Here is a 17236-nt window from a genome sequence, read left to right on the forward strand (position 1 = left end):
AGAATGCTAGACAAGCAGCTAGCAGAAGGGGGCAGAGGCCAGGCAAAAGAACTGGTTGAAAGAGACTCTGTTTCCTTCCTAAGCCTGGGACTTTAAACTTTAAACAGTGTCTTTTGGTTTGTCCCAGTTTTAAAGATTAGGAAACTGGGCTGAGAAGATGGCTCAGTGAATACAGACACTTGCTGCCAGGTCTGATGACCTGAGTTTAAGTCCCAGAGCCCACATAAGGGAAGGAGAGAACTGACTCCCTCCACACATATACTCAATAGATAAACAAATTAACACATAATGTAAAGAAATTATTTTTAAAAGGTGAAAAAACTGATGCCAGGTTTTATTTGTTTGTTTTGTGTGTGTGTGTGTGTGTGTGTGTGTGTGTGTGTGTGTGTGTGTGTGTTGGAGGCCAGAGACAAGTTACAGAAGTCAGCCATCCCCTTTCACCACATCAGTTCATGGGTCTCAGGGACTGAAGTCAGATCAAGCTTGTGGCCAGTGCCTTTACCCACTGAGCCATCTTGCTAACCTCATTTTCTTTCATTCTTTCCTTTTCTTTTTGAGACAGGGTCTGATGTAGCCTAGGGTCCTCTTGTTCTCCTGAGCTTGTAGTGGAAAATGACCCTCTTGCCTCCCACTTTGAACAGCTGGGATCATAGACATGCACCATCCATCACTGGAGTTTATTTGGTGCTGGGGATTGAACCCAGAGCTTTGTGTGAACTGAGTCCTATCCCAAGAAAGACTTTCAGCAGCTCCCTGAACCTCACACAAAATGGGAAGTGGCAAAGCTCTCCTCTGTAGGACCTATGCAGGCTCTATCTTGCCTTCTCCAGCACTTCTGCATCGAGACAAGCTTTCTCTCCATGGACACCATCTGGAATGTCTGCACAGGACTGGAACCAGCCAGGGATGTGGCTGGAACCAGGCTCCCACTTTTTCAACTCCCACAACTCAGAGGAAAACCTTATCCATTAGCTGTTTGAACAAGTCTAGTCTGTGGGTGTAATCTAAACAAATCCCTGTGGTACTATGTAATCTTAATAACAGCCGGGTTACTGTGATTCCCCTCCACAGCTAGGCCAAGTCAGAATTCACATCCTATGTGTGGGGGTGGGAGGTGGGGGGGTTCTTCTTATTTAGGATGGATATTGCCCTGCTTGCACCCTGGATCCTCTGCCTGCTGGCCAGCTTTCCATGTTTTTCTTTTTGTCTAGTGGTAGGCACCCAGACCTTAGTACACCTGATGCCATGACGGAAGTGCCATCTAGATTCTAAAACTCAACGTAGACAGCACCACCTGACAAAACAAAAGCAAAGACCTAATCAGTCAAAGTCCATAGTACTGGGAATGTCTCTACATGTACTGTTTTAAGTTTTAGTGGCATTTATCAATCTTATACAATAATGGGTTTTGTTGTGACATTTTCACACATGCATATAGTGTATTTTGATCGCATCCACTCCCCCAGACCCCCTGTCATGCCCCTATCACTCACTTATCCCCTTCCTCTTCCCAATTAGCCTCCTTCTAGTTTCATGCCTTTTTGATTAACTTTTGGTGACCCAGTGAGTTCTATTAGGTTTACTTACAGGAGCATGGGTGAAGCGTTTCATTTTGTTTTTTTAAGATGGTCTCACATGTAACTCAAGTTATACTGGAATTCAGCTCAGGCTGGCCTCCAATTCACTGCAACTCTTCCTTAGCTTCCCAAATGCTGGGCCACGAAGTCTTAGCCAGAGGTACAAACCCTTTGTCCCAGAACTCAGGAGCCTGAGTTCTGCAGTGATGCTGCTTGGAGCCTCCAGTGCAAAATACAGAAGTAGAGTGCTGAGGTTGAGCTGGCCATGGTCTAAAGCACCAGCTGGGAGGCAGGGAACATAATCCCAATCCATAGAGCTCAGCTACGGTTAAAAGGTGTTTGGAGCGTGAAGGCCACGCCCCATCCACGCCCCTCCTCCTGCAGGCGGACACCGACGGGCGGGCCGCAGGGTGACTGAGGGCGCTCCACTCGCAGCCCATCGGCCCCCGAGACCGGCGTGGCCGTCTGCAGCGTCGCCATGTCTTCGGTGTTCGGCAAGCCCCGAGCGGGCAGCGGGCCACACAGCATGCCCCTCGAGGTCAACCTGGCCATCCTGGGGCGCCGCGGGGCGGGCAAGTCTGGTGAGTGGCGCGGAGCGCGGAGGATGGGGGCAGCTTCATCCACCCGCTCCCAGAGACTTGCTTCCCCGGGTGGTTGGGTGAGTTCCTATGATTTTGCTTCTTGCCTCAGTTTCTTTGATGCTGGCCCCCACTCTCGTCTTGCTACTTTGTTCTCGGTTTCCCTGTCTCTTTTATCTGCCTTCGGCTGCCTACCTGGTTCTTCCTCGGTCTCCTGCTGCCCTCAACAAAACTGTCTCTCTTTGTATTTCTCTTAGGTCTTCCACTCATCTCCATCCCTGGGACCAGCAGCCAAATCTTGTCAACTAACACTAAAAAGACCTGTTGGCCCTGGTCTCCAGCCCTGGGTCCTCTTTGAACTTGGTGGCATCCTTGCTACTCCTTGATCTGGGCTGTCCACCCGCTCCAAGAGACTTGGTAGAAGTCAGTAGAGATTAGAATTTCTCAGGCTTGGGCCACTCCCCCACTGCCAACCCGTGGGACTCCGAAACAGACTATTTTCTTATCAAATGTTATTTGTTTCAAGCCAGGTCCCTCTTGACTTTGTGGAAAAGGGAGACTATGGCCCCAGGTGCCAGGGACTTGTCCTTGAGGAACCTGGATCTTGGGCTACCTACCACTGAGATCATTTCTGTCAAACCTGAACCTTCATCACTCCTAAGAGCCACCAGAGTCCTCTGAAAGGAGTGTTTGCCCTGCCATCTAAGACAGCTGAGGATGGGTGGACAGAAGAGGCTCTCCTCTGACTGTCCGGTTGCAGCCTTCAGTGAAGAGCCACCACGGCCCCTTAGCTATGGCCTCTTTGGCTATCTGAGATCCCCAGGAAAAGTGTTCTGAGTTTGAAGCCAGCACCCCTGGCTCAGAGGGAGGACCCAGAACATGGTTTTCCTTTTAAAATCAGCCTGCCCCAGTGACTCAGTCATTGTTATAGGTCAGCTAGTGACTAAATGGATGAAGGAATTTTTTTTTTTTTTTTTTTTGATGCACAGTCTCATGTAGCCCAGGCAAGCCTAGAATCTACTGTGAAGCCAAGAATGACCTTGTACTCCTGGTTCTCCTGCCTCCACCTCCCAAGTGCCGGCTTGTAAATGCACACCACCATTCCTGGCTTATGCCATGCTGGGGATGTAACCCAAAGCTTCATGCCTGGTAGACAAGCACTCTACCCAGGGGGCTACAGCGCCAGAGAGTTTAAAATTTGTATTCCCTGGCTATTAGTTTGCAAATTGTCAGTGTTAGGATTCCTTCAAAAGAATTTTAGGTTTATTTTTAATCCTATCAAGAGGCCAGCATAATATATTTGGCTGACCCTTGCCTTTATGTGGTGAGCTCCGAACAGAAACAATCCTGTTAGTGCACTCTACTAGGGAGAGAGAAGTACTTTTCCAAGGCTTACATTCTCAAGAGTTACCCCAAGAAGGATGTGGAAATCCCATGGAGAGCAAAATCCCAAGGTGTAGAGGACTCAGACTAGAGTGTGTTTACTTGGGACATAATCTGTCCTGGACCTTGCCTGGAAAACTCATGTCCTCGGTGGTTCAGACCTTCCTAACAATAGTCAATCAATTCTTCACTTACTGTCTTTGACCTGTTGCCAAAACTGGAGTAAATGTCCCTTGCTACAGAATCAGTGTGACCTGTCCATGGTGGGAGATATGTCCCTTCAGTTGGGAGTCTCACCAGACCTCAGGATAACTAACTAGACCCTGGATTTGATTGTCACAGACACTCCTTAGACATGCCCCCTGCCATCTTTCTTGCTTACAATAATGTCTAGAAAATAATCTCAGTGTGCATGCAATTAGTGAGGTTTGCCACCCCATTTCTACGCCTTCTGAGCCAGTTCCTCTGCTCTGCAGTCCAAGGCCCTTGGAGAGCCAAGCTTGGTGTCAGCCAGAGGCCTTAGAGGTCAGTTTAGGCCTCCTTAAAGTTCAAGGGACAGCTTGGGGGCTAGCTTCAGACCCAAGAGGAATCTGAGCCTACCTCTTTCTTCTTTTTGCAGCCCTGACTGTGAAGTTTCTCACCAAGAGGTTTATCAGCGAATATGACCCCAATTTGGGTAAGAAGCCACTACTCCCTGGGCTTCCTGCTATGTGGGCCGCACCTGGATATTCCCCTAGGACCTCCCCATGGGTGGCCCTGGCCAGCACTGAGCATCTTAGGATAGAAGGGAGGGATCACTGGGATGATTCCAGGCACACCAGACAACTGGGGGGCTGGTCCAGCTCAAAGACCTGAGACTGTTTACCCTAAAATATGCAATGCAACAAGACTTTAGAAGAATGTTTTTTTCTTAAATAGCAGAATGTCCACATCCAAATATGCACAGTTCTTCAAAATGTTCACTCAGTGTTCTCTCGAGGGCAGCCAGACAAGCTATTTAAGGGATTCGGTATTGGTACCGGACATTCTTTGAACCAGGGAACATTTGTTTTAGATTTTTTTCAAAGATTTTATTTATTATGTATACAACATTCTGTTTCCATGTATATCTGCACACCAGAAGAGGGCACCAGATCTCATAACGGATGGTTGTGAGCCACCATGTGGTTGCTAGAAATTGAACTCAGGACCTCTGGAAGAGCAGTCGGCACTCTTAACCTCTGAGCCATCTCTCCAGCCCCTTGTTTTAGATTTTTAAATTTATTTTATTTTATACATATGAGTGTTCTGCCTGTGTGTATATCTGTGTGCGTGTCTGATACCCATGGAGGTCAGAAGCAGGCATTGGATCCCCTGGAACTGGACTGACAGATGATTGTGGACCACCCTGTGGGTGCTGGGAATGGAACCTGGTCCTCTGCAAGAGTAACAACTGTTTTCAACCACTGAGCCATTTTTCACTCCCCCACCCCTAAAATTAGTTATGTAAAGCTAAGTTTGAATGTTGGCTCTGACATTTATTGGCTGGGTAACTTTGAGACAGTCACTTAATCTCTCTGAGCTACCACTTCCTTGTCTGCCAATGGAGCATAGGCATAGCTATATCAGAGACTCATGAGAGCAGCTGTGAGGGTTGGAGAACTAGCGCACGTTAGGCTAGTGCTTCACCCCAATAGACTCTCAGCGCATATTTACCTTTTTTCTTCCTCCTTAAATAGCTTCCTGTGCATGCTGCTCAGAGTCCCCCACATTCATGAGATCCGAGTTGTGAAACTTGTTTTTAACAAACAGAAGGATCATCCCCTAAAATAAGCTCTTACATGGGACCCTAATACCCAAGACAAACAAAATTAGAATCTGCTTAGCATCAAAGTCACTTCTGGCTCTTGTTTATAATATTTTTATGTATAAACTGTCCGTTGAGAACAACGAGGTGTCTGAATGAGCTTAGCTTTTGAAAATGATGTTGTTTCCCCATTCATAAAAAAGAAAAAAGGCAAAGTATTGGTGGGACCAAAAGGGGAGGGTATGCCTCAGGCATATATGGCTAAAACAGCTCTTTATAAGGAAGAAACTGAGGCAGAGGGGACTCAGTGACTCACCTAACATCACAGAGCCCCCTCAGTTAAAGGAAGAAGGTCCACCCATTTCCTGTGAACTGCAGTCTATGGGCCCAGAAGTAGAGGTGTGTATGGCACTGGGCTCTCTGAGCCTTGGTTTCCCTGGGTTGCCAGGCCTGTTGGGGCTGGGTTGTCTGTGTTGGAGCTGTGTCTTGTGGGCTGTGACTGGAGTTGCTGGGAGATGAAGACTCTGCATAGAAGGACTCTGACTGTGCTCTGACCTGGGTGGGCAAAGAGCTCCAGGGAATGTTCTCACTTGGATCCTCCAGAGAACAATGTCAAATTCTTACCTCATTTGCCCCCATCCTGTTCCTGCAAGGACATGGATGCTCATTGTGTCTGAGGTGCCACCTGGATGTACAATTGGACAGAACTTCTTTGGTGCCTTTTATAAAATTACTATTTTAAGGACACCAAAGTGCCCAGAGTCAAGGTAGGCTCTATACCACTTTGCCTGGGTGAGAAAGCTGCCATTCTGGCTCCTGAGGACAGTCACCTGATGATCTGAGGCTTCATCCAACTTGCATATCTGTGCTAGAATTCCAAAGGAATAAGATGCTTCAGGTCAGACATAGCTGAAGGACCAGCAGACCCATCATTAGCCAGGGAGCAAAGGAGGTCACAGTGGGGGGGTGGGGGCACAGCCCAGAAGACCCAAGTTCAAGTTCACTTCCTCCCCATCATTGGAGATTAAATGAACACTGTGTATCATGCATGGTAGGCAGCACTCTACCATTGAGTCATATCCCCAGAGCCCCCCCCCCCCCCGCAGACACACACATACACACACACACACTTTTTTTTTTCTCCCAGTTTTAAGATGGGGTTTCACTACATTGCACAGGCTTGCTTTGAACTTGTTCTGTAGCCCGGGCAGGGACTGACCTTGCAATCCTCCTGCCTCAGTCTTTCAAAGCAACCTTGTCATCTTTCTACACGGAGCCAACATAAGATCGTGAGGCTACCAGGAAGACTGTTAGATAACACTTGTCACCAGGTGAGGCAGGGCTTTGCCTGTTTGGAGGGAGTGCTTAAAAGGCAACTTTGGCCAAAAACTAATAAGTATGAACACAATGTAGACATCCAGTGACAGCTCTTCTTGGGCCAAATATAGTTAAACATTTGGGGCATATTTTCCATTAGGTTTTTTTCCCCCTCTTTGGATAAGAGCAGCTATTTATCCAAGTCCCCAAAGCAGGCTGGGGACGAAGAGCTGTCTGTGACTCATGTTGGATGTTAGTGGACCTGGCATGTATCCAGGCCTGCTTAGCTGCCAGCAGCCCTCAGGGAGAAGTGTGTGACTACATTCAGCCAGGGCTAGGGGTACTGTTCTCAGAGTGGCCACTGCCAGGAAAGGCAGAGAACACTTCAGATCTGCCTAGAGGGGTCATCCAGAGAAAGGTCGGGACCAAGTGTAGTCACATACAGGTGCCAGGGAAGGCTGGGAATAAGAAAAGCAGCTGTCCGAATGCCAGTGACATATCTCTATGCCTGACCACATTCTGATTTCTTGGGTTTAAAGTCATAAGAACTAAAAAAAGAAAGAAAGAAAGAAAAAAAAAACCAAACTGGTGAAATCCAAATAAGGTCAGTAATTTAGTTCATCGTACAGAACCAACATCAATTTCCTGGTTTGGCAACTGTGCTATGATTATATAAGGCGTTAACACGGAGGGAACCAGGGTGAAGAGCACATAGGAACTGTGTTAGTTTGTAACTTCTATTTGGGTTTAAAATTATTTCCCGCCGGGTGTAGTGGCGTATGCCTTTAGTTCCAGCACATGGGAGGCAGAGGCAGGTGGATCTCTGTGAGTTCGAGACCATCCTGGTCTATAAGAGCTAGTTCCAGAACAGCTTCCAAAGCCACAGAGAAACCCTGTCTCAAAAACCAAAACAAATAAATAAAAACAAAATCATTTCTCTATAAAATGAGTGGGTATGAGGGCTACGGATAAAACTGTCAGCAAAGTGACTGCCACATAGGTGTAAGGATCTGAGTTCTGGGCTCTAGCACCCGTGTGAAAAGCTATGCGTGGTGGTGTGCATCTGCAATTCCACCACTGGGCAAGCAGAGACAGGTGGGTCCCCAAAGCAGAATGGCCATCCATCCCGTCACTTCACGTTCAGTGAGAGACCATGGCTCAAAAAGTAAGGTGGAGGGGTGGGGCTGGAGAGATGCCTCAGTGGTTAGCAGCCATTGCTGTTCTTTCAGAGGACCCAAGTCCTGTTTCTAGCACCCATATCAGATGTTCATAGCTGTCTATAACTCTAGTTCTAGGTAAATCAATTCTCTTCTGGCCTCTGTAAGTGCCAGCACACATCATGTGTACACACACACACACACACACACACACACACACACACACACACACACACACACACCAATAAAAATCTAAAACCGCTTTAAAAAATAATAAAGTGAACAGGGCATGATGAAGAAGACACAAGATGTTAAACTCTGACCCCCACACATCCATGCACACATGAACATGTACACATACATGCCACATCGTACTCACCCATAAAAACAAAAGGAGAAAAAAATTACATGGGAATGTGGTGGACCTGTCCTGCTAACCTTGAGGTCCTTCACATTCCTCACTGCCACTTTTAGATATTTATTATGGGCCAGACCCCAAGTCTGGACGACTAAGCAGTCCTCCCACGGCCCTGGGAGATATAGGTCGGTTAAATGTGCTAGCTCAGAGACAAGCCTAGCAGAGTGAAGGCTTGAAAACTGTTAGCTCTGGCTGAGTGGTGGTGCACGCCTTTAATCCCAACATTTGGGAAGCAGAAGCAGGCAGATCTCTGAGTTTGAGGCCAGCCTGGTCTACAGAGAGAGTTCCAGGACAGCCAGGCATACACAGAGAAACCCTAGAGAGAGAGAGAGAGAGAGAGAGAGAGAGAGAGAGAGAGAGAGAGAGAGGGAGAGGGAGAGGGGGAGACAGACAGAGACAGAGACAGAGAGAGACAGACAGAGACAGAGACAGAGAGAGAGAGACAGAGAGAGAGAAAGAGAGAAAGAGAGAAAGAGAAACAGAAAGAGAAGGAAGGAAGAAAGGAAGGAAGGAAGGAAGAAAGGAAGGAAGGAAGGAAAAGAAAACTTTTAGCTCATATTATCATAGCATTCCCATTTAAATGGAGGAAGCACTCCCTGAAAACTGAAGTCTAAATCATTTGAAATGTAGCTGAAGGTGGCTCTGGGGGAGGGTGCAGTGTGTGTGTGTGTGTGTGTGTGTGTGTGTGTGTGTGTGTGTGTGTGTGTGTGTGCTGTGTATGTGCATGACTGTGTACAAGTTTCTATGCATACAGAGGCCAGAAGAGGCATCAAGTATCTTGCTGTCACTTTCTACTTTATTCTTTGCAGACAGGGTCTCCATGAGCCCAGGGACAAGCTGGCAGTCAGCAATCCCCAGCAATCCTCCTGTCTCAGCCTCACAGTGTAGGGGTTATAGGCATGCACACACCTATGATTGACTTTTATGTGGGTGCTGGGGACTTGAACTCAGGTCTTCATGCTTGTATAGTGATAATTTCTCCCCACTGAACTTTCTCCCTTTCCCTGGAGTTAGCTTGGATCCCTTGGAATTACCTTGCACACACTCTCTCTGTCATGTCCTAAATATCTCTTTTCCATTCTGTCCTCTCCTGCTGAGGGAAGAAGTCTTCTTTGGGGACTCCCTGTAGGCCAGGTACTATGGTGAAAGGGACAGAGAGTGGAGAAAACTGGGGTTCTTGGAGGAAGTTCCAAGCCTCTGCTGCTGAGCCTACAGGCCACACACTCCACACCATGGACTTTGTGCATGGATTCAGGAATATCTTGGCCCACAGGGGATGGTATATATAGTGGCCTCTGATGCTTCAAGCCTGACAAATGAAGAGGAACAGTGGCCTGGTAGCACTTCCCAAGGGCCAGTCAAGGCTACACTGGAGTCCATCACAGGAGGAAGCTGGGACATTAACCTTGTCTGTTATTTGAGTGAGCTGCCATGCCTCTGACCTGGCTGACCATCTGTGTTGCAGAGGACACCTACAGTTCTGAGGAGACTGTGGACCACCAACCTGTCCACCTGAGGGTCATGGACACTGCAGACCTGGTAACGGTACCCCCGTCCCTCAGGCAGCGAATCAGTGCAGCCTCCCACGTCCTGACCTCACCAGAGAATCCGATCCCTTTAGGCTCCAGTTTGCTGTGTGGCCTGAATGGGGCTCTGACTTTTCTGGGCCTCAATCTTTCATTTGCTGTATGAGGAGGGTGATGTCCTATGCTGTGAGGCTAAGCACACACAGGTGCATGCCTATTTACACAAACACTCCTACAAAGAGCCTGTCAGCCCATCTCCCCAACATATCTTTCCAAGCCCTCCCCTCCCCCACCATGGCTGGAGTCAGTTCTCAGAGGCCAAAGGGGCAGTATGGACCTGACCCAAAACCAGCAGTACCCAGGGACAGCAGGTCTCTGGAGGGCCATGCCAGAATCTTTGACTCAGTGCCCAAGGGGCCAAGGTCTCCAAGTCTCTGGCTGCGTGGTGGGAGGGAGGTTCATGAGACAATGTCTCTTTTCACACCAAGCCAGATCGACACTGAAGTGCCCCTTTGCAAAGAGATCTGCTAGGGAACAATATACAGACTCAGGAGGTGGAAAGGGCAGCCCAGGTGAAGGCCTCACCCCACCCCCAGTTCTTCTGTCTCTGAGCTGGATTCCTCTCCTTCACCCCAGGACACCCCCAGAAACTGCGAGCGCTATCTAAACTGGGCCCATGCCTTCCTGGTGGTGTATAGTGTCGATAGTCGCCAGAGTTTTGAGGGCAGCAGCAGCTACCTGGAATTGCTGGCCTTGCATGCCAAGGAGACACAGCGTGGCTACCCTGCCCTGCTGCTGGGCAACAAGCTGGATATGGCCCAGTACAGGTGAGTGAGGTGTCAGTTTGCTTGCATATGGATACAGAATGACGTACCTGGGGATCACGGCTACCAAGAACGGCAGTGCCCTCAACTGCAGGTAAAAGGATTGTGCTGGGAGAGTACACGGGAGTTTATCTAGGCAGCCAGTGACATGAAGGGAGAGACACCTGGGCCACTTAGGATGTGAGCTGAACCCCAAAAGGCAAAAAAGGAGGTACCCCTTCCTTTCAGGAGTCTCAGTGATCTCTTACATCAGCCTTGCCTGGAGCTATGTGACATTCTGGTTCCCCTCCCAACAGCTGCCCAACTCCAGTCCCAAGGAGAGGGTCTGATTTGCTCCTTGCATCAGATGTCTGCAGTGGTCCAACCAGTCCTTGCCTGGTCCAAGCATAGCACCCCAGGCTTGTTGCCACAGTAGGCTGCTGAGGGTAGGCCTCTCTTAGAAGGGCCTGGACTTGAACCAGAGGTCACAGACTGGGCCAGAGAGCAGATCACCACAGAACACTGCAGCCATATTTTGCTTGGCTGGCACAATGTTTTAACTGACTTGGAATTGGAATGCTGTGAGGTGGGGCCTGCTCCCTTCAGCTGACCACAGACCCTGCCACTCCCTGTGGTTTCTACCTCCACCCTCCCCACACATCAAGTCATCCTCCTGGCCCTGAGGCCCTTGACATGGAGCCTACACTTTTGAGCAATGGAACTGAAACTCTCATTGGACATTGTTCCATGTGGTCAGTACACCTGCTAGGCGTGGCATTTCCTACCAGCCTTCTACTTTTCCCTTCTGCTCTTAACTTGTTCTTGCTCTCCCAGACCCCAGAGGCCCAGTGACTGATGTTGAGATTTTGTTCAGATCAGGCCACACAGGCAAAGGGAGAAGAGAGTTGTGGTTTCCTGAAAGGTAACTGTGATGGTATAGGGCCTTCTTCATGGGTGGTCCAACCTTCAGCCCAAGAAAAATTGCATCTTGGGGAATAAGGGAAGTTGTACAGTGGGTAAATCACTGAAGGTGGTCCTTGAAATATCTCAGAATCTGGAAGACAGATCAAAAGACTGGACTGTGAATAGGAAGGAGAGTGGGGTGGGGGTAGGGTGGAGTGACTATAGAATATTGTTTTGGCCCCAATGTTTACCAAAGAGATTGTTGAAAAATGGTTTGCAAGCGAGTGACCAGGAATCCAGGGTTTGAATGAAACAGCCTTGGTTCCCTGGGTACAAGACATGCCCAGTTACCCCACTTCTTTCGGTCGAGTGTAACACTAATAGGTTGGGGCTCAGTGGTATACTAGGTATTCTAGGTCTCCTGTCCCCTTTCTCCTGCCAAATCAGCCCTGGCCCAGAAACTTTTCCCCACTACTTCTTACCCTGGTATCATCTGCCATCTTGGGCTGTGCCATGGTCCTCAGGGATGGTTGTTGGGGCAGCTCATTGATGTGTGGTGGTGAGCAGGATTCAGCCGGTGCAGTGTTGGCCTCAAGACCCAAGGAATCTCTGTCTAGACATATGAGCTTCTGAAGAGCCAGTCTTCATTTTTTTCTCCGCCTCCATACCCATGGGTTCCAGTCAGATGTTCCTAGGGACCTTCCACTTGCAAACGCCTATCCTGTCATCCCAGGAGGCAGACAGAACCAAGCAGGGACACATGCGCCCCTGCCCTGTTCCCCTACTCTCCTGACATAGCTGCTCTCTGCTGGCCTCAGCTAGACAAGCAGACAAAACACCTATGAGCCCCAAGAGCCTGCCAGTCTCAGGCTTCCTAAGGGTGGCCATTTCCTGAGGAGAGAGGCAATGACTTTCCTCCTTTGGCCACAGGCAGGATCTAGCATGGGAGAATTTGGCTCATCTTTTTTCTTCATATTCATTCCTAAATACCAACTTTGGCAACGTTGGCTACCATTTATTGAGTTCTGAGTCTGTGCCAGGTATAATGAATGCTAAGTGCACCACGCAATAGTCTTTCTTAGTCCTAACAGCCCCCAGAGGAGGGGCCATTATCCTGTTGTATTGATGAGAAAATAGATTAAAGGGCAAAGATGGGCCCAGATCAGTAGGTGGGGAGATGGGTGTGGGACTTCCTGACTTGGAATGTCATTCTCCTGACTGCCTCACCCTGCTTCCTTGCCAGGCAGGTCACCAAGGCTGAGGGTGCGGCTTTGGCAAGCAGGTTCGGGTGCCTGTTTTTTGAGGTCTCTGCCTGCCTGGACTTTGAGCATGTGCAGCATGTCTTCCATGAGGCTGTGCGGGAGGTGCGACGGGAGCTGGAGAAGAGCCCCATGGCCCGGCCCCTCTTCATCTCTGAGGAGAAAGCCCTATCTCACCAGACCCCGCTCACAGCCCGACACGGGCTGGCCAGCTGCACTTTCAATACTCTGTCCACTATCAGCCTGAAGGAGATGCCCACTGTGGCCCAAGCCAAACTGGTCACTGTGAAGTCATCCCGTGCCCAGAGCAAGCGCAAGGCACCCACCTTGACCCTACTGAAGGGCTTCAAGATCTTCTGAGGACCCTTCTTCATGGCTGATGCTCCAGTTGCAATGCAGGAGCTGGTTTGCCCTCTGATGAACCAGTGGCCCTTATGCTCTGGTAGATAGCAGACTCCACCTCCACACAGTCTCTACATGCTCACTGTGTGAGCCAGAACAGGCAGTGATGCTGCTGAGTCCCTCCAGGCCTTGGGCTCCATGGTAACTTCTTTGTCCACCACCCTGGAGAGAAGCTGCCCCTGTTGCAAACCAGAGACCTGGAAACAGCTGCAAGCAGAAAGGAACTGCAGTGCATACCCTGTGTGGTGACTCTTGCCTGCTCCAACCACTGCCAGGCCAGCTGCAGCCCCTGTTCAAAGAAGCTTTGTTTATGTGAAGTCTTTAACCGTTGACAGGATGGCTGACCCTGAGGTCCTACTGCCGCCTGGTGGTAGAAACAGGTAGGGCAGTTGTCCATCAAAGCTGGTGTCTCCCATGTCTTCTGACCTCTCAAAATCCCAGGCTACAAACTTTACAGTTTATCCAAGAAAAATCCAATTAAGATAATCCTTTGGGAAAGCCTGGATATGGCAATGAAATCTGGACTGGAGCATTTCAGCACTTGCCTCTCAGTGAAGAGTGCAGAGAGGGCCTATGGGTTGTCCAGGCTAGGCAGCCTCCCGCATTTTTTTTTTTTACCAGCATTTGGGGGGCTCTTGTGACCTCCTTATTAGTTGACCCCCAGGACCACTCTTCTTGAGGTTAATGACTAAGGCTGCAGAAAGTCATTCTACCCAGTGATAGCCCTCAGGGAATCTACAGCTGGCAGGAGCAGACACCCTCTGGTGGGCACCATTGGCCTGATTTGGTTAAACCTCGAACTCTCAGCAATGGATCTGAGTGTTTAAAGCCCACTATGGGAAGATAGATCCCAAAGTGTTTAGGATTAAAAAGTTGGACTTTTGCATAGCTTGGTGTTTTACCAAGTCTTGGGTTCGAGAAGACTGTCATAGTCAGGGCTACAGCTGTTTCTTCCTGTTTATCACAAACTCTAACTGAGCTGGTTCAGAAGGGGTATTAGAAGAACCAAGCTGGGCATCCTTCTCCTTCCACTCCCAGCCAACAGAAATATCTCTAACCTAGTCTTCAGCTCTATTTTATAGCTAGAGACCCTGAGGTCAGGGGGAGGCTGTGAACCACTCAAGAGCATGTGCTACAAGTTCTGACCCTATCTTCTGATCAACAGGCCAGCTCTGAACCTTGTACTATTTTTTTGAGACAGGGTATCTCTATTATGTAGCTCTGGCTGTCCTGGAACTTGCTATGCAAACTAGGCTTGAGTTGAAGTCACAGAGACCCACCTGCCTCAGCCTTCTGAGGCTTCCGCCACACACGACTGAACTTTGTACATTTGATCCAAGCCACTTGTGTGTGCTTCGTAGACCACCATTGTTTGAACCAACCATATAATCCCAACTGCCCTCCTAGAGAAGCATTTTAATAAAAGACTTTAAAAAAAAATAATGAACTTCCATCTGGTTAATAGTTTGTTTATTGTGTCTGCTAAAAATAAGTTAGGCTGCTTGCAGGGCACTGTCTAACCTAAGGGGTTTGAGGCCACAGAGCTGAGTTCAGATCACAGTCCTGTGTCTGGCTGGGGTAGTGTGTTTTCTCAACACTCCCTAGCTCTCGGTTTCCTGTGGGTCTGGCAGAAAGACCCTTCGGGCATCTTTCTCATTCAGCTCAGTATCCCCTGGGGGCAAGTCTGGCTTCTCTGAGATCAGTGTCTCTCTTAGGTTGCTCAGGCTGCTGTTTTCTTTCATTCTGTAATCATCTAGGTGCAGGGCTTCTGGTGTCTCTTTGTCTTGTGGCTGCTTCTTTCGATTTCTAGGAGGAGATAAAATAGTGTTGATCAGGGCTGCTAAGTGATTGGGTCAGGACCCCACAGTTAGAGAGCTTGACGGGAGATCTTTGTGCAAAAGTGGCAATGGTTTCCACTTTTATATCTATCATCTCTCTGTAAGGCTGCCCAGGAGCTAAGCTTTGATTGCCAGCCTTTCTCCCTTAGAGATGAGGAAGTATGGCATTTGAAGCCAAAGAAGCACATTTATCTATCTGCATTGTACATCTAAGCCATTCGGAGCCTTGTGACTTTTCTCCAAACCATGCTATCCTGGCCTCAGGGCTGTCACCATATTTAGTACAGGTTCTCACGTGCCATGTTCTATTCCTAAGACACTGCCAGAAATTCCTACTGACCTTCTATCTCTCACTCTACTTGTTTCTCCAAACAGGTTTACCCACACCATTAGCCATGCATGTAAGACCCAACCCTACACATGGCTCTCACTGCCTGCTTCCTCAACCTGACAGTCTTTCCTCTAATTCTTGAAACTCTCTCTTTTCCCCAAGCTGGTTTACTCAAGGAACTCTTGGGCTTCCCGAAGGCCATGGTGGAAGGATACCAGAAAATCTGCCTGGCCCACGGGGGAGCAGGCCTATGTCTGCAGCTCCAGTGGACAGCCACCTTGTCTCTCAGTTGAGCTTGCTGAGAGGAATGCTTCCTGATGGGGTAAGAGGGGCTCGGACCATTTAAAGGGCAATACCCCCTGAGTCATTCCAACTTGCTGGCCAGGGCTAGGGGATTGTAATGGGGGTGCGGGTGGGGGGCAAGAGCTGCTGGATTATTTGTTTAATAGCTTTGGTCCCTGACAGCTACCACCAAAAAATGAAGAGCCAGTTTCCCTAAGTGACTCCTTAGATTGCCATCTAGGAAGGAAGCCCCACTCCTACCTCTGGAGACCCACTCCAGACCACCTCCTCACCTGTTTGCCAGGATGCTCCTTCTCAGGAGGAACAAGCTTATCACCGCCACCAGGACTGCCAGAACCAGGATGGAGTAATTCCAAGGAGCCGCTGAGGAGGGACACACAGACAGACACATCCTCAGGCCAGGTGCCACACAGACCCACTCACAATTGGGGCTTGGGCTCAGGCCTGTCTCTGAGCATTCAACTGTTCCCTGCAAAGGAGACTCCCATCACAACCCCTTGCTCTGGGGGACTCCCCGACTGACCAGTGGGTGGATGGATGGGGTGGAGATGGGGTCTCTGCTCTGGACCAGCCCTGATACTATGGGGAGACAGCACTGTGTCTGGATACTAGCTGAGTAAAGGGGGTGTGAGTGGCAAGGAGGAGGAAGTGGGTCACCTTGAACTAGGAAGAAAGAGGAGCGAAGGAGAGGGAAGTGGTATGACAGGCTAACTGGATGCAGTGACTGCCTGCCACAGGTAGCAGGCAAAGTGGCAGGTTGGGCTGTGGGTACTCAGGGCATGTCAAACTGTCTCCAAGAAAGGCAGGCTCCGGGCTCACATCTCTTACTTCCCCCTGCCAAATGGGTCCTCCACCAAATGATCTGACAGTAAATTCCTTCCCTTCTTGCAAGGGTTTTCCCCACGGCAAGCTTTCCTCAGAGTGAGACTTTCCTTAATTATGTATGTTATCTACCTTACCTCACAATCTCTGCTTCCGCTCCGCCCCCCAGCATCCACCTCCCCCCACCCCCACACAAACACACACACACACACACACGCACGCACGCACGCACGCACGCACGCACGCACGCACACACGCTGTATTGAGAATTGAATTTAGGGATTCTGAGACATGGTTTCACTAAGTTGCTAGGCTGGACTTCAACTCTGTGTGGCTCAAGCAGGCCTTGAACTTGTGATCATCATGGCTGAGCCTCTTGAGTAGCTCTACTTGCAGACCTGGGCTACTGGGCCCAGCTTGCCTCTTTTTTACTATGCACTGGGAACATGTCATACTTTTAGTTGTTGGACACTCTGTGTGGGTAGAGATTTGTGTTTTGTTCACTGCTGTAATCCCAGTGCTAGGGACCGTGCCTAGCACACAGTACTATTTAATAAATAGTAGAGGTGATTGATAGCTGACTAAGTGGCCCATACCCTGAGAAAAGGGGAGTGAGTGGGCTCAGCTCAACCCCTCTGTGATGAGACGTCTAGCCTCACTCTCTTTTGGAGAAAATGTGCCACTTGGTGGGGTAGAAGAGAGTGCCAAACTGCTCCACCACCCCTAGGCCCCTATCACTTACCATCTTCTGCACGAAAAACCCAAATCATTTCTTCCAGAAGTTCCTGGGGCACCTCAGGGCTGACTGCAGCTCCCTCCACACTGTGGTCCAT

The 17236-nt window shown here is 49.2% G+C and overlaps 2 protein-coding genes across 4 annotated transcripts; one reads left to right on the forward strand and one right to left on the reverse strand.

The window, feature by feature from the left end:
• Window positions 1-2055: 2055 nt before the first annotated feature.
• Rasl12 (RAS like family 12) lies at window positions 2056-15398 on the forward strand. Of its 3 annotated transcripts, none has more exons than XM_035444436.1 (5): window positions 2056-2158; window positions 4158-4214; window positions 9682-9755; window positions 10379-10569; window positions 15323-15398. In XM_035444436.1, the coding sequence occupies exons 1-5, from the start codon at window positions 2056-2058 to the stop codon at window positions 15396-15398; spliced, it is 501 nt and encodes a 166-aa protein (XP_035300327.1). The 3 variants fall into 3 exon arrangements, with proteins under 3 accessions (XP_035300327.1, XP_027267128.1, XP_035300326.1); XM_027411327.2 differs by lacking the exon at window positions 15323-15398 and adding an exon at window positions 12692-13256; XM_035444435.1 differs by lacking the exons at window positions 4158-4214; window positions 15323-15398 and adding an exon at window positions 12692-13256.
• Window positions 14711-17236, reverse strand: Slc51b (solute carrier family 51 subunit beta). Its single transcript, XM_035444437.1, has 3 exons — window positions 17146-17236; window positions 15854-15944; window positions 14711-14915 (listed from the first exon to the last, which is right to left on the reverse strand). Exons 1-3 carry the CDS (start codon window positions 17234-17236, stop codon window positions 14711-14713), a joined length of 387 nt encoding a protein of 128 aa, XP_035300328.1.

Source organism: Cricetulus griseus, chromosome 4, assembly GCF_003668045.3.
Source record: "Cricetulus griseus strain 17A/GY chromosome 4, alternate assembly CriGri-PICRH-1.0, whole genome shotgun sequence".
In the NCBI taxonomy this organism is placed as follows: domain Eukaryota; kingdom Metazoa; phylum Chordata; class Mammalia; order Rodentia; family Cricetidae; genus Cricetulus; species Cricetulus griseus.

Excerpts from the sequence above, each read along its gene's own strand:
- Rasl12 (XM_027411327.2), top strand. The coding sequence starts at position 2,056 with ATGTCTTCGGTGTTCGGCAAGCCCCGAGCGGGCAGCGGGCCACACAGC. Across the intron at positions 2,159-4,157 it reads CCGCGGGGCGGGCAAGTCTG|CCCTGACTGTGAAGTTTCTC; the intron begins GTGAGTGGCGCG and ends TTCTTTTTGCAG. Across the intron at positions 10,570-12,691 it reads CTGGATATGGCCCAGTACAG|GCAGGTCACCAAGGCTGAGG; the intron begins GTGAGTGAGGTG and ends CTTCCTTGCCAG.
- Slc51b (XM_035444437.1), bottom strand. The coding sequence starts at position 17,236 with ATGGACCACAGTGTGGAGGGAGCTGCAGTCAGCCCTGAGGTGCCCCAG. Across the intron at positions 15,945-17,145 it reads GGTTTTTCGTGCAGAAGATG|CGGCTCCTTGGAATTACTCC; the intron begins GTAAGTGATAGG and ends GTCCCTCCTCAG. Across the intron at positions 14,916-15,853 it reads AGGAGCATCCTGGCAAACAG|AAATCGAAAGAAGCAGCCAC; the intron begins GTGAGGAGGTGG and ends ATCTCCTCCTAG.